The 17,658-nt window shown below is 37.7% G+C and overlaps 1 protein-coding gene across 1 annotated transcript; it reads right to left on the reverse strand.

Moving 5' to 3' along the window:
• Positions 1 to 3,209: 3,209 nt before the first annotated feature.
• Positions 3,210 to 14,340, reverse strand: LOC128615318 (zinc finger protein 883-like). Its single transcript, XM_053637292.1, has 4 exons — positions 14,142 to 14,340; positions 7,113 to 7,337; positions 6,127 to 6,303; positions 3,210 to 4,882 (listed from the first exon to the last, which is right to left on the reverse strand). The coding sequence occupies exons 2-4, from the start codon at positions 7,294 to 7,296 to the stop codon at positions 3,741 to 3,743; spliced, it is 1,503 nt and encodes a 500-aa protein (XP_053493267.1). The 5' UTR covers positions 7,297 to 7,337; positions 14,142 to 14,340; the 3' UTR covers positions 3,210 to 3,740.
• Positions 14,341 to 17,658: the final 3,318 nt, after the last annotated feature.

Below are 17,658 nucleotides of genomic sequence, written 5' to 3' on the forward strand. Positions count from 1 at the left end.
GTACATTACATTTGCAGTTTTAAATAGATATAGGACAAGTTTAATTTTCACGTGGAAAGATTTAGTATCTTCTTCTCCTGAGTGACACCAGCAGTTTATTTAAAGCACAGGTGTCAGAAAGCAGTAAGGAGACACTGACCTAACACACACACACACACACACACACACACACACACACACACACACACACACACACACACACACACACACACACACACACACACACACACACACCCCCTTCTCATCTGAAGTTTGCAGCTTATGAGACTAGATTTCCATATTTGTTGTCTTTTAGCTTTAAAACAGACCTCAGATTAAGGCATTTATATTTATGTCTAGACAACTGACAAAAAAAAAAAAAAAAAAGTGGCCATGTCTGACTGGGATACCACACACTCTCTTGGCTCCATTTTCTTCCTTCAAGGGTAAGACATTTCAGGAGAGGGAAAGCTGTAAAATTCATTACAGTGCTCCAGCTATAATACTGTCAATAATACACCTGTTATAAACAATTCATTTTAAATTATCAATATGATAAGCTCTCTGTATCCTGGACATATTGTGTTAAATTGGGATTTCATGGCTGCCAACAATGTGGAATCACTACCTTTCAATTTGTGTTATTAAATTTTGCTTAAGGTTATGTTTGATAATTGGCCGGGTATCTACTAAGCGAACAGGCATACTTTATGCATTATCACTTAATTATTCTTCTGCCTCAAAGTTCTTTTCAGAAAAAAAAGATTAATGGCTGAACGAACACATTTAATTCAGGAATAGCAATCAGCTTTTTGTGTCCTGAGCTGGTTAAAGCCTTAGTGCGAGTCTGCAGCAAGTGTGAGAGTGAGCAACTGAACTGTAACCGTGACAATGGTCATCATAATAAACCAACCAACGTAAAATGTTGGTAGGGGGTAGGCTAAAGAATATTTTGGGGGCCTTGCGACATCCCTTTTATGGACACCAACACAACATCACATCTGACAACACAATATTACATCTACATCACAGATATAATTTTAGTTTTCATTTTAAAAAAAATCTAATTCTAATCGAACATCATGCGCTGGACTTGTGTTTGTCATGGAATCTTCTTCAGCAAAAAACACTCGAAGAATCTCTGTGTCTTGATGTCAAGCGGTTGACTTTATTATAGTACAAACAGTAAAGTCAAATCAGTCTGCAGAGTGACCGATCTAAGCATTTTTGGTACAGGCTTTTATATTATTCTGAAACTCTAGTCTCATCTTGCTGGATTTTCACTTTTCAAACCTCGGCTTTGTGCCACCATTAATTAAAAAGTCTTCTCTATAATGGTAGTGTGGTACTGCCAGTCTTGTTTCTCTACCTGACTTCTCTTTAATGGTGGCGTGGTACCACCAGTCTATTTTAAAACCTCTGCATTCCAAAGATACTTTCCCAACCCAGACAGGTACTAGTATACTGATTAACATTTGGTTACACTCGCAAACATTGGATCTGGTGGATTAACTCATTTCTTTGAATATAACTTGTTTCTCAATCATCATACCTAAACATTGGTTATACATGAGTTGGTTACACATTGATTAATTAAAATATTCCATATGTTCAGCCAATTAAATGCTCTTTAAAACATACTTCCCAGCCATTCCCACATCCCAACTTTAATGTGATTTAGCAGCCAACGAAGTGAAAAACAAATAGAAACCTTTTTAGGGGGAGAGAGAGGAAAAAAAAAAAAAAAGCTTACAACTGTTCAAAGTGTTCACACCCTTTTCTATTGGGGCATGTGACTTTGCTCAGAATCACAATCAAACTCATGTTCAAAAGTAATTATCTGATTAATTAAGTGATTCTGATTAACCCCAAATAAAGATCGGCTGTTTCTGTACGATTTTCTTGGTTTCATCTGGTTGCTGAAGCCATGATCTGCATGGCAGAGAATGCCAGTTATAAAAGCAATCACACTGGAGGAAAAACATAAAACGCAATCCAAAGGCAGTATTGCTTTTCAATTCTGGCGTGAGGACAATTACGTTTGATTCTAAATATCGCTAAATATATATTATTTTCACACTATCTGTTGTTACCCAGATGAGGATGGGTTCCCTTCTGAGTCGGGTTCCTCTCAAGGTTTCTTCCTCTTAAAACATCTTAGGGAGTTTTTCCTTGCCACCGTCGCCACTCAGTGGCTTGCTCAGTTGGGATAAATTCGCACCTTTAATATCTGTATACCATGTTGATATTTCTGTAAAGCTGCTTTGAGACAATGTCTATTGTAAAAAGCGCTATACAAATAAAATTGAATTGAATTGAATTAAATATAGCATCAAACAACATATATTGATCAAAATGATTATTTTAGTCAGATTTAATGCGTTTCCTTTCTATTGCGCTGTTTGATTGACTCGTATGCGTGGGCTTGCGCTCATTCAGTGAAGTTTAACGGAGACTTGCTCGCTGCCAGGACGAGACTTTATGTAAAATGGAAATACTGGCGTGAATTTCGAACATTTACAGATAAGGATATAAAGGTAAACATGTCATTCCTGTGCTGAAGAAAACATGTCTGGAACACATTAAACAGCACACGCTTCTGTCGCAGCGTCTGACACGACAAGTCGCGTTAATACACTTACGAGTTTGTTTGAAGCGCTTAATATAAAACACTCTCATGTTTTGGACGACGTGGATCGTGCCTGCGTTTTATTCATAGAAATGCGTTTTTCACCATTGTGAAGTGACGTCACTGACGGAGGGGTTATCGACAGTGACGTCATAGACCCGACTAATCCATAATTACATTCGTTGTCGATTTATTTATCGAGTGTTATTAATTTTTAATTTAATTTTTTTATTTTATTTTATTTGTATAGCGCTTTTTACAATAGACATTGTCTCAAAGCAGCTTTACAGAAATATCAACATGGTATACAGATATTAAAGGTGCAAATTTATCCCAACTGAGCAAGCCACTGAGTGGCGACGGTGGCAAGGAAAAACTCCCTAAGATGTTTTAAGAGGAAGAAACCTTGAGAGGAACCCGACTCAGAAGGGAACCCATCCTCATCTGGGTAACAACAGATAGTGTGAAAAAGTTCATTATGGATTTATATGAAGTCTGTATGGCCTTAGGAGCAGCCGTAGTCCCAGCAGTCTGGAATTAGAGAAGATTTGAGCTCCATCCAGAGGCAGAAAGGATCTGGATCTCTAGTATCTCCATAAATTCATGTGGGGGTTATTGATTAGTTGTTGCAGCCCTGATGTGAACCTAATTCCCTGTACTTGCAGTTTTGCCATACTGAAATCACTGTCCAATTGCAGCTCTATGCTGTACTTGGGGGCTTGGTTGGAGTTGGAGACGGACCTGAAAGCATTGTTTTCTGGGAGGCATTGCTGTCGATATAAAAGAACATCCTTCATTCCTACTGCATTGAATCCTTAACCAAGGTTTTCAGAATTATTTCTAAAACATGAAAAAAGTGTTCATATGATTCAAATCAATAAGTTTAAACACAATATTTTTAAAACATGACTGTATTTAATGGCAAGTTGTTATGGCAAGTTATACTGACAATTACATTTGTTACAGTAAATAAGCGCTTCCCTATTGCTTGAGTGGGATATAATAACTGAGTATAAGATCATTTTACCTAGGGTAACAAAACATGAAGTATCACCATACATAACTGGTGAGACCTTCATCAACTGCACAGTTCAGCTCACACTTGAAGGTAAGAGCAAACGCAAGGTTCGCCTCAGGTGTGCAAATATTCATGGTATTTAAGGGTGCTGCGCTGTCTGAATATTCTATTACATTTAGAGCACTTGTAAGGCATATCTCCAGTGTGTATTCTCATATGCTGCTTAAGGCTTGAAGACTGACTGAAACACAATCCGCACACGGAGCAGCGGTGCGGCTTTTCCCCAGTGTGTGTCCTCTGGTGCAGCTTAAGGTGGTTGGTTGTTCTGAATCCATTGCCACAGGTGGGGCAGCAGTAAGGCTTCTGTCCGGTGTGCAATAGTTTGTGCACTGTAAGATGTGATGACTGATTGAAAGACTTGCCGCACTGAGAGCAGACGTAAGGCTTCACTTTGGTGTGCACTCTCTGGTGGGTTCGCAGATGTGTTGATTGTGAAAACTGTTTTCCACACAGGTCACAGTGGTAAGGCTTTTCTCCAGTGTGTACCCTTTGGTGTACTATAAGCGATGAAGAATTTAGAAATGCCTTATCACACTGAGAGCACTTGTACGGTTTGTCCCCAGTATGTATTCTCTTGTGAACTTTCAGGGACAAAGAATGTCGGAACTGTTGACCACACTCTGAGCACTGATTTTTCTCTATCTGATTATGTGCATTCTTATGCCTCTGAAAACCTAATGAGCTTGCGAATTGTTTTCCACAGTGTTTGCAACATAAACAATCCTTACCAGGATGTACACGCTCATGCGCTTTAATATTTGATACTTGCGTCTTTTCAGACTGAGAGCTGGCTTTTACTGTAGTGTGCACCATCTGGTGTCTCTGGAGTTGTGAGCCTTGTGTGAAGGTTTTACCACACTGTGTGCACTGGTAAGGCTTCTCCCCAGAGTGCACTCTCTGGTGAATTCGCAGGCCTGATTTTTGGGTAAACATTTTTTCACATTGTGTGCACTTGTAAGGCTTCTCCCCAGTGTGCACTTTCTGATGACTTCTCAAGCATGATGAATTATTAAAAGTCTTATTGCACTGGCTGCACTGATTCGTCCTTTGTCCCACATGAAGTACATGTTTGCCTGAAGGACGTAATGCAAAGGAGCCCTTCACAAACTTAACTTTTCCAACGCTCTTTCTTTTGATCATTTGTTCTTGAGAGGTAGATTGATCCCATTCGTCGGAATATGATTTGCTGGATTCGCCTGCAATTTCATGAGAGAAAAATCACTTTTAAACTTTTAAATACTCTTAGTGCCCAAGCAGTAATTCACAAATGGGCTGCAATTTGCAATTACTGCCAGTTTGGCAACTGAAATCCTTTTCAAAAAGTTCTTAGCACCAAGGTCTATAGGCAACACATGACACAAAATAAAATGCAGGGATTGACATTAAGCTTTTTGGGGGGATAAATCTACATTTTATATCCAAAATCACGTGTCAATAACATATTTGCAAATAACTGCTGTATTGCATAAGTTTAGAAAAATGTTAATTTGCACTGAACTATTTATAATATGTGTAGGAAAGAGTGGAAAAAAAGAGAGAGGATCTAACTTGGTCTTCTATTAATTCTAGCTCTTCTGATTCAGGAGAGAGGGACAAAAAGGGAAAAGAAGAGAGAGAGAGAATGATTCACGACTTAATTTATTCTAGCTTCTCTAGCTAAAACATGTCACGAATGTCTAATAACATTTCAGAAATTAAATGTTTAATGTCATTTTCAGGGACATTTTGCCTTGAGGGGATGGCTGAATGCGTTTAGGGCCACTAGGTGATGTAGGATGAGTGTTTTTTTGTGTTGCTCATGCTGGGCAGGTGCTACTTGGACCATCAACAGCTGCTCCAAGCCACAGAGAGCAGTCGAACAGAGAGATTCCTCTTGGGGATTTTCTAGGGTTAGGGTTAGCTCCATTGTGCCTGCTTCCATTAACTGGGGATCCTGTTGCAAGAATTGGCATGGACCTCATTGGGCCATTAGACCCAGACTAATGACTAGAACGTATCATCAAACCACTTTGTATTAGTTCTCGCCCCTCAGTGTTGTGGAGTGTTACACAGTATGCATGATACATGATGCATGAAACTGAGATAAGTGGCCTGAATCCCTGTTATTTTTAAGTAACGTAAGAGAATTTTTTCCAGTTTTCTTTGGGAGATCAATTTCTCGTTTTACTACCCACATCAAGGTCTAAATTACTCACAAGGCAAGGGTCGTTCAAGATCACACAACAAGCTGAAATTGAGATAAGTCTGTTTGCCTACAGAAGTCAATCACTAAAAATGTAACAGTTCAAGAGTATAAAACCATACAGGGAGGCCAGGGTGTCAAATCACCCCAAATATCACATCTACCTTCACTTACAATGCACCCCACATACTTTATGGAATTTATGACAATTTATTACAGTTTGCATTTAGATCCACAATACAACCATTATATACTCACTGGAGGAAGTAAAACCACTGCTGTTGTATTCATGATCATGAGCCCCGTCTTCTGGATCACCCTCATCTATTGCTTTTCTGTTTAGTATTTTTCTACAATCCACCAGTCTCACAGAACACATCTTTACCTGAGCCTGCAGTGATTGCTGGTCTCCATGAAAACTGGATTTACCTGGAACTTAGACACACAAATAAGATGTCTTCAAAAGACGAAGAATATGAAGACCACAATGAAAAAACGACCAGAGTCACAAAACTGTATTTTTGGAGTTGTGCATCCACGGCTGTTGATTGAGCGTTGAAGAATGATCTCATAAATGTACTTGGATGATAGAAAGATCAGGGTCACAGAATTTCCCGTTTGAAATAAAGCCATGCTATGGAAAAATCTGAGTCCATAGCCTACTGTGAGAAAATGATCACAGTCTAGTCACATGACCGAAATCAGCCAATAGGCTTTGAGTAATGGCGGACGCCCAGCTGAGTGAATTTCATTGTTACCTTACTGTCAAATTTCTTCAACATATCGCATTAGTAATTGCTCTCAGCAAACTTCAGTACTAGATCAAACAACATGGATGAGTATCCTCAACAGACTGATAAACCAAAGAAGAGTCAGATACATGGAAGTAAGGCAGAAAAAAAAACTCCCTCTAAATGACAGAATTGTGGATAATATTCAAGTTGAGATTGATGTATAATGTATAATCTGTGAGTTTTCAGTATTTATGTGATGTTGATGATGCTCAGTTGAATAAATTAGTATAAGTTCATCACTGTATTACTGTGAATACTCAATGAACACAATGTAAACAATAATGGCTGATAACTTTTGGTGTCTTCATAAAGACTATGAATGGAATTCAAGCACAATGTGACTCTGATCGTTTTATCATTGGTGCCTTTATATGCTAAAGCAAAACTTACAGATTACACGGTCGTTACGTTAGGGTGTAATATCATCGTGATCTTTCTAATCATAATTACCTCCAGTATGACAATTTCCTTCTGATATTATTTTTGCATTCAGTCCCCGTGTTTTCCTGAAGTCCACCAGTTTCACTGTAGACATCTTTAACAGAGTTTGTTCTGTGTGCTGAGCTTCACCATTACACCACAAAGCCTCTGAGATAAGACTGGGCAGACCCTCTACATTCTGCAGTTGCTGCATTTCTGGTATTATCTCAGCCTCTTGGAAAAACAGGGCAAGTCCTTTGAGATAAACACAAAAAAAAAGACACTTAAAATACAAACCTGGAATTTTTAAAGAAAACATTTGGGGTTTTTTACATCCCTCTGCTCCTGGTGTGAAAAATAATTCATACAAGCATATTACAGAATAAGGATTATTTGCTACTTTTACTTTTCTCATACAGTTTATTGGCTCTCTTAGAGTGCTGCATGATGAGGCTACACATTTGTGCAACCCTTGTAATTGAGGTTAGTTAACCTTTTAACTAAACAGTCTCAGATACTCACAGAAGAACATTACGTAACATGTTCTATTTCAACCCCTTCTGACTGTCTGACACCTGGGCTGCATCCGAAATCGTGTACTGTGACAGTACCTACTGCACGGCCGTTGAAACATTACGTACTAAGCAGTATGTGTGTGTAGTATGACTACAATCCCGGATATACTATGTCCGCCATATTGGCATTGTCATGTGACCTTCGATGTCATCATAAACACAAAAATTTTAAAGGCACCACCAGATTAAAGTAACCGCACTAACGGCAAAATGCACATCAGGAAAGTTAACTGAATTAGTCATTTAATGTGGGCGGGGTTAACAGGCTGTGGTAAATTCGTTGCCGTTAGCTTGGCTAGCTTGATGCGTTGCTGATCACGCGCAGTGTAGATGCGCAATAGGAGCGGGAGTAAGATCTGTGATGTCTAATTAAAACATTATGATCAAAAGTAAACACAAGTAAAATAATATGTCTAAAGGCAGCGAGTAACAGAAACCACAAGGTGCAGTGAAAGTGAGTTTTTATTATTCATTTAGGACTGTAGTATAATTCAGTGCTTTTTGTGCATCCAGAAAAAAATAACACATAAATACTATTTTATATATATATATATATATGTAGGGTGTGTATATATATATATATATATATATATATATATATATATATATGTATATGTATATATATATATATATATATATATATAAGTCAAAATAAAGCTCTGCAGATAGTCTGAATTATACAATCATGACATGGGCTTTTATACTGTCTCGCAACAGTGAGCTCAACTAAGCGGGGTATACCCCTTCTCCTTTTTTTGGAAACAATCTGTCTTTTCTCCACCATTAATTCCTTCTAGTCATATACTGTTTAAAATTATGGCGCAAGTCCAGTCAATTAATTAAAAAAAAAAAAAGGTTTTATTCTAAAAAAAAAGTTTACTCTTTCAACATAATCCTATGTCCAAATATTGTTTGAGGCCTCCACATTGTTCTGGTTCAACCTCTGTAGCCCTTTACATTGTTAACATTAACTTTTTCCACCTCAGGTGATTCTTATGCTAAGTCAGCCTTAGAGCTTAAGCACAAGGACAGACATTCCCTAATAAGGCACTTTTCTGAGCATTACTGTGACGTACTCTTATACATTGGTTGCATATGAGGTTTCTGTGTATTAGCATATTCACATTCTTTTCTGTATGAATAACTCACTTGTTACAAAACAATACTAGAAATACCTTGTGGTCCTCATAATGAAACAGTCCCTTTTGCTACTGATAATAAGTGCTCTTCCGGTTCTTTCATTGGCGACTCAAGAACAAACACAGATCCCTGAGCAACTCTGTATTGGTAACCTTGCTTGCTCTCATTAGAAATCGCTCACAACCTTTCAGACATACACAACGGACCTGGTTGGATCTGTCACCATATTTCATCATCATGAGCCTCATTTCCATTAAATAACTCGTTCTTATTTTCGCTCCATGTGTATCCTCATGTGTATCCTTTGTAAGAATTAAGAGGGCAGGGCCCTTGCCTCTTCTACTAATTATGCATATATTGCTATTCCTTTGCGAGGGAAGGACTAATTCTGCGGAAGATGTAAGCTGCCTTTGTCGTGGCAAACAATCTTTCCAGCCCGACAAAAAACTTCAGAGACAGAGGGTTAGTAGATGTCAAAAAGTAATGAAACTCTATTGAAACAATAAAGTGAGACAGTCTGCAGAAAGTCTGAATTATACAAACACACAGCCCGTTTAGGTGGGGTTTTTGCCATTTTTCATTAAAAACAGATCAATCTTCTTTGCACAATTACTTATTCATGTCTATATATCATCTTAAATTTGTGGTGCATGCATTTTCACTTGTATTTTCTTAAATGTTTTACCAAAACAGGATTTTTACTTTGTCCCATAATTCACCCTATAGTCCCAGCCCGGTACCGTTCCTCCTGGAAGTCTTATCTGTTATTTTGACACTGATTTGCAAGCCTAAAGGGCTTTGGTTGGAAACCCAGTTCTGGTGAATGTCTAATTGCTAATTTATTGCCATAGAGTAAAGCTGCCTTAGACAAAACACAAGGTTTACACACTTACAATGTCAGTTGTTAGAAAGCGTTTTATAGATTTAGATCAGAAAAACAATCTTACTGTTCAGTAAGACACAGAATTCATCTAACTCAATACACACTTAGAATATAACTTGACCATCAAGTGCACTATGGATTTAGATTATGCTTCTAAGTAACAATTCTAAATGTTGGGTATACGTATTAGATTATACTTTAGTAATATATCCAAATATTAGTTACACATATTGATTACACTTTGTCAATATATTCTATACCGTTCACCAGAGAGCGATCTAAGAGGGCACTGATAAATATTAATATGGCACGCTCTCTTACTTTAGCTCGTGTGAGTTTATGAGTTCTCTCTCTCTTGAGAACACTGTGACCTTTTTCTCATCTCCTCGGCAACCCATATCACAGGAATGTGTCTTTCTCCTAGTTTCTCTTATCTTGCACCTGGTATGGGATGTACCAACAGCCCACCATTTTACCTTGAACAATGAGCACACTATTGCTGAGGCACATGACTGTCTGATATATAATTTTTTTTTATTTTTTTTTTTTAAAAAAAAACTTTTTCAGGACGCTGCGTTTTAAAAATAATTTTGTAAAATCCAAATAAGCTTTACAGATCTTTATTAGAATTATTGCACATGCACCTGTGGAACAGTCCTTAAGACATGAATAGTTTACAAGCGGTAGGCAATTAAGGTCACAGTTAAAATAACTTAGGATGCTAAAGAGACCTTTCTACTGACACCAGAAGAAAGATGCCTGAGGTGCCTACTCACCTGCGCAAACATGCCATAGGCCTGCTGCAGGGAGGCATGAGGACTGCAGATGTGGCCAGAGCAATAAACTGCAATGTCTGTAATGTAAGACGCCTAAGACAGTGCTACAGGGAGACAGGAAGGACAGCTGATCATCCTTGCAGTGGAAAATTACATGTAACCATGTGATCCCCCCCAGACGTGATCGAGAACTTGTAAATGCCTTGGTGGAAGAGTGGGGTAACTTCTCACAGCAAGAACTGACAAATCTGGTCCAGTCCATGAGGATGAGATGCTCTGTAGTACTTAAAGCAGCTGGAGGTCACCACATACTGACTTTTACTTTCAATATCGAACCCCCCCCACCCCCCCCACCCCCCGTTCAGGGTCTCATTCTTCCATTTCTGTTCATCAAACGCCTATGAACCTTGTTCAGTTTATGTCTCAGTTTTTGAATATTTTAATATTAATACAAATATTTACGCATGTTAAGAAATTTGCTGGAAATAAAAGCAGCTGAATGTGAGAGGATGTTTCTTTTTTTGCTGAGTGTAATATACCCTAGTCTTTTTTAATAAACTGAGAGACTTTGCTATCTGACCTTGTATTTGTGTGTGTGTGTGTGTGCGTGTGTGTGTGTGTGTGCATCTTATGGCAACTCTCCTGAGCGCTCAAAACAGGACATAGCTGTGGCAGTGTGACGGTGCCTTTTATTCTCATCCTCATCAATTTCATTTTTTCTACATCCTCAAAAGATTTTCTAACATTGGCAAAGGTATTTATTGAAGCAACCATTTCCATACATGAGCATGCATTTAATATGTGTAAATGCTGAATTATTACTTGGCTGCTTTTAGTCATGTGGTTAAATGCTGAATTAAGCATTCCTCTACTGGAAGATACAGGACTTTTCTAACTCAGTACATACTTATATCATATATTTGATTAGAAAATACTCTATATTATCAGTTTGAAATCTGAAGGTAATGTGCAGTTTTAAGAAAGAAAGAGAGACAGATAAATAGAATTGATTTAATATATAGGGTGCCAATACTTGTAGAGCTGATTAGATAGATAGATAGATAGATAGATAGAGATGAAGTGAGAAGTCTGTGTTACAGGTACATTGACAGAGTGAGAGAGAGAGAGGCGGGGCTTCAGGCCGTGAGTTTTGCCAGTTGGAGTTTGAAAGCTTGAACATTCCGAGCCAGGCTCTGAGCATTGCATTAGTGAAAGTGAATGGGAGTTTTGAGGATTTTTCATCGTCCTCTACGGGAAAACCAGGAGTCCGATCAGTTAGAAAAAAATACAGCCAGATCAGTCTGTACAGCCTGAAGGACTGTGCTGAGTTTGGTGGAAGTACAGTTACAATCAAAATTATTCAACCTCCATTGCAAATCAGGTTTAGCGTCAGAATTTACAGACTTTCAGCTGTTTGGAACGAACAAATCAAACAAAAGCAACTGAAATAGTTCAACACAACGAATGCTTCAAGTGGTTTCCCCAAATTCAACTGAAAATGCATCTTACAATGACTTCTCATGTTTTAAAATTATTCACCCCCCTGAATAGATTCCCTCACAGCAGCACAAATATGCTGGCTAGGGGTAGAAAAACATGAAATACCTGAACTGGCTAGGGGTTCGTTGAGTGCACACTACCATCTACTCAAGCCAATCGGATAACTGCACTGATCAACCGTACCACGTTCTCGCTCCAACCAATCACGTTTAGTTTTACAATCAGGACAGGAACAGCCTTACTGCACCGAACTCACATGTATCATCTAACAGCATCATTGTAACAACATCTAAACGAAAACCAGCAACATTATGGGTCATAAATGCACTGTTATTATAGATGAGTGGTCTGATGGATTAGTAATGATTGATTCAGTAAGGATTCGCTAGACTGATTCAAACTGGTAACTCTTAAAGTTCATGAGTCTTTTAGCACGGTTCGTTTAGAGAATGTATTTGTCAATCATTAGCCCATTAATTGGACGACGCAGTGTTTTGACATGCTGCCTGTGAGGACAACATTTTCTTGCCAATGGTATATTTTCCAGATACACAGTCTTTTAATCTCACCACACACAATTTACTGTAAAATCACAACTCGGGTTTCGCCATAGTGATGCAGGAAGCACTGGTGAGAACACATATAATCCCTTAAAAAGAATTTATGACCCATAGTGTTGCTTGTTTTCTTTTAGATGTTGCTACAGTAATTCTGTTAGATGGTTAGATCCACTCTCCTGTCGTCATTCCTCCTGATCAGCCATGTTAGAGAGCCTTAATAGTGTGCTTGCAGTATGACTCTGTTCCTGTCCTGATTGTAAAACAAAATGTGATTGGTCGGAGCAAGAACGTGCTACGATTGGTCAGTGCAATGTGGAGGTTATCCGAGTGGCTTTAGACGAGTAGTCCAACTATTTGTGGATTTGTGTGCACTCTTGACGCTAGAAATGTTTCAAAATCTGCAAATGCACACGACAAATGCAGGGCAGAGTTGTGCTTGTGACATAAAAACATATTTGTAAAAAATAAATAAATAAATAAATAAAAATTTATTTGCATATCTCATTTTATTTATTTGTCAATTTAATTCATTTTTTTGTGAAACTCCTAACATATATTTGTGGATCTCATTCAATGCATTTGTGAATTTGTTTAATCTTTGTAAATCTCACTATATTTATTTCTGGATCATAATCTAGTTATTTGGAAACATGATACAATTCTAACCCCATACTCTGTAGAAGCTAAACCCACACACTGACTACATTTACATGGACAGCAGTAATCTAATTATTGACCTTATTCTGAATAAGACAATATTCTGATTAAGGTGTTTACATGAGTTGCTTTCAAAATACTCCTTTCACGTTCCCGTTTTACATGTTATAGAACATAGAGCGATTAACGTCACACGTCATTACGTCGCCGCGCTACGCTGTCCCTCCAGAATTTCACGTATCGACATACAGTTCAACATAAATCTCACACGAGGTTAATAATGTGATTAAGGTGTGTACATGTCTGTAATACACGTCGATAATGCGACTAAAACAGGAGTACTCCACACGTCTTAATTCGATTTGTGTTTACTTCGAGTATGACTTTAATCAGATTAAGGTCATTAAAAAATTGCTGTTTACATGGTAGTTTCTTAATCAGAGTATCGTCTTAATCGGGTTCATAGTGGATTATTGTTGTCCATGTAAAGGCACTGAGTGATAACACCCGAGGCAAGTTTTATGATAAACTTTTCACATGTTTAAAGCAATTAGCACTCACATGCAAGAATAAAAATGCATGCAAATAGTCTGTTTAGAAGCATGTTTTTAAAAGTTTTTTTCATGGACAATTATCTGGGCTCAGTCCCGGATGATTAACAGTCCAGATGACGCCCCTGTGCTCATTATGGATGTGTATTTAGGTGTTTTCAGTGCAGTAGTGCTTCCCAGGAGCATGCAGTCACTGGTGTGTTGTCTGAATTCAGTGTATAAACCTGTATAATAAGCAGTGAAGGAGTGAGGAAATTTGTCTCTCATCCCAGTAATGAGTTTTTCATTCTCTCACATTCGAGAGCAATTTCGAAAAAATAAAAACAAATGTTGGGAACTTGATAGCTCCTCGCTTTCGCACTAAGCAGTGTGTGTAGCTTCCTGGGGGAAAATTTAAGGACCAAAAAAGAAACTAACCTGTTTTTAATGATGTATTTCTCCTCTTTGACCTCCGCTATTAGAAATAACACAAATGGAGAAACCAGGGAGTCTCTTATGATTCCTTTAGGTTGACGTGTCAGTTACAGTTAGACATCCCAAACTGTCCCTGGAACTTCCACTGCGGTTAAACCAGCCGCTCTTCAGCAAAAGCACGGTTAATCTAACTGCACATCAGTTTTCGGAGGCGCGGCTTTTACACACGTAACGGTAACAGCATCGAAAGCGGAAAACGAGTGTCCGCGAGCTCCTACACAACAAAAGCAAATGAACCACGATCATTTTAAATAAATACGTAACAAAACAAACACAACAATTGACAGTATTTATGAGTATAGAGTCAACGTTTTTATAACCCTTTACATTTATAAAAAATAAATAAAAAAAGGCTAAATCGATATATGCTATAAAGCAGTGGTTTTCAAAGGCCTCGGGGGGCCTCAACAATTTGGTGTGAAAAATAAATTCTCACTCTCAGACAACCACACACACACACACACACACACACACACACACACACACACACACAATCAATTCCTAATGTACTGTAAAGACTTCAGAAGTCTGTATTTTTAATGTGTTTTAAAGACATCTTGCAAAAGGGGGGCCTCGGTCAAATGTTAATGCCATTTGGGGGGCCTTGCCCTGGAAAAGTTTGGGAACCCCTGCTATAAAGCATTAAGCCAAATACTACAAATAGGCTACTAAAAACATTTTAAGAGACTTTATTGTTGTTGTTGTTGTTGTTAATGCTGTTGTTGTTGTAATTCTTGCTCTTGTTGTAAATCTAACCATAAATACATTTTTAAAACATGTAGGTGGTTCATTTAAAAGAGGAAATCTGACACCAAAATATTAACATTTACTTTGCTTCGTCTTAAGGCTGAAGTAAACCTGACATTTCAAATTGGTAGACAATCAAACCCACTCAGATGAATTCATATAGACCTACTCTATTCTCACAATAAAGATCAATTAATTTTACTGTAGAATTTTCAAGTAATTGCTCTTCAAAGTCACAAGATCTGACAATATAATTGAGAAATTAAGCACACTGTAATCCATTATAAAATGGACATATCACATTGGTAGATAATCAAACCCAATCAGATTTGTTCACAGGGATCTACTCTATTCTCACAATAAAGTTTAATTCATTTTACTGTAGAATTGTAAAGTAATTTCTCTTCAAATCACTGGATCTGCCTATAAGTTTGAACTAGGAGGCACTTTTTAATCGATTATAAAACGGACACTTCAAATTGGTAGATGATCAAACCCACTGAAATCAGTTCACAGTCACATATGCTATGCTCACAATAAATAACAATTAATTTAACTGTTGACTTTTAAAGTATTTTATTTTTAAAGTCTTCAAAATCACCTGATCTGTCAATATAATTGTGCAAAGAGGCAATTTTTTTTTTTTTTATCAAATGGACATTTCAAATTGGTAAATTGGTCAAATTACTTTAAAATAATTGTGCCTAATTTCTCAATTATATTGGCAGATCTTGAATTTGAAGAGCGATTACTTTAAAATTCTACAGTAAATTTAAGTGAAGGTTGTTGTGAGCATAGAGGAGGTCCATATGAACTCATATGAGTGGGTTTGATTGTCTACCAATTTGAAATGTCCATTTTACTTCAGCCTTAACATGAAGTAAAATATTAATATTTTAGTCTCAGACTTCCTCTGTGAACGTTTTAAAAATGTATTTATGGTTAGATTTATAATAACAGCAGCAACAACAAAAACAACAACAATTTAGTTTTTAAAAAAATATGTATTTATGTAAATATATATGTGTAAATATGTGTAAATATATGTATTTTTATATAAATATGTAAATGTATTTTATTCAGCTTAATTATTTATAACGTATTCTAACTTGATCGATTTAGCATTTTTTTTTTAATGTAATGAATTATAAAAACTGTACATTTAGAAATGCTGTAAATTTTTGGTTTTGTTACGTATTTGTTTAAAATGGTTCATTTGCTTTTGTTGTGTAGGAGCTCGCGGATGCTGTTACCGCTAAGTATGTAAAAGCCGCGCCCCTAAAATTGATGTGCTCCTAGATTAACCGTTCTTTCCTGAAGAGCGGCTGGTTTAACCGCAGTGGAAGCTCCGGGGGTTTCCCACATTTTCCCTGACGCCAGGAAATTCTATACAATATCCCGGAAGTGTTTTTGTTGTTGTTGTTGTTGTTGTTTTGTTGTTGTTTTTTTAGAGTGAGAGTTCAGTGGTCATTTCTAATGGTTGACAGGCTCTGGAGCGCGAGTGACAGACGTGGTGAGAGAGTGACACAGCGTGTGTCTTGATTGGTCTCTCTTTGTGCAAACTAACCTATCAGTTTTCTCGGTAGGCGGGCTTTACAGTCGACATCTCTCTCTCCAGTTCATCCATCAGTCTGGTTCAGTTTAGTGAACTTTCCCCACAATAATCAGTGTTTGCAGCACTATGGCAGAGTGTCCAAATAAAATAAAAAAGAAGTACAAAACGCACTTCACCCCAGACTACACTAAAGTATACCCATGCATAATAGGGATTTTTTAAAAAAAAAACAACAATGACAGTGTAGCTCACTACACTGTTTACAGCAGTGATTTCTCAATTGCCATGGCGTTAAATGACTGTAAAAGACTGTAAAATATTGAGGTGAGTTTAATAAGTGTCATTTGTCCATTAGCATAGCTAATGTCATTTTAACTAGCTGCTATAAGGAGCTACTGTATTGATGTCTAGGTGATGAGGCCAAACTCCCTGTAGACATGTGTAAAGTAGTTATTGAATAATAAAAAAAAATGACTCCATGAGTTGAATTGAGTTGAACCCTGAAATAAGTTTTTGCAGGTTGGGATGTCTAGATACGAACCTCAACTACATGACACAAAATGAAACTTTCCTCACAACAGTTTCAGAAAGGAGTTCATTCTTTGAATCTTGTCAACCCAGTGCATGCTACTGGTATCTGTTGGCTAAAAGGATTAAGGATGGTAAAAGAGTGCTACATCTGCTACAACTCTTTACAAACGTCTAGGAAGTCTACAAAGCAAGGCACTCCCTAAAATAGCATTATCAGATCATATGTTCCTGTTTCTGACCCCTGATGGTACAACCCACTGATCAGTTGAACCGACCCAACCATCAGAACAGTGAAAACTGGGACTGAGACAGCAGATTCAGACCTCGGGACTCTTTTGATTGTGCAGATTAAAAAAAATAATAATACTAAATATGCTTCGTATATGCTCCACCGGCGTACCCGGCATAACCACCGGCGTGGTTCACAAGGGGAGCACACAAGCACTACACACACAGGACAGAGGCAGGATTCGAACCCCCAACCCCAGAGGTGCGAGGCTCCTATCCTACATAAACTTCTGCATTGACAATGTTACAGTCAACAAACACATTACAACCTTTCCAAGCCAAAAACCTAACTAATAAATATATAGGACAATGCTTTCAGATCAGGAGACGCACAGACCT

The sequence above is a fragment of the Ictalurus furcatus genome, chromosome 12 (genome assembly GCF_023375685.1).
Source record: "Ictalurus furcatus strain D&B chromosome 12, Billie_1.0, whole genome shotgun sequence".
In the NCBI taxonomy this organism is placed as follows: Eukaryota; Metazoa; Chordata; class Actinopteri; order Siluriformes; family Ictaluridae; genus Ictalurus; species Ictalurus furcatus.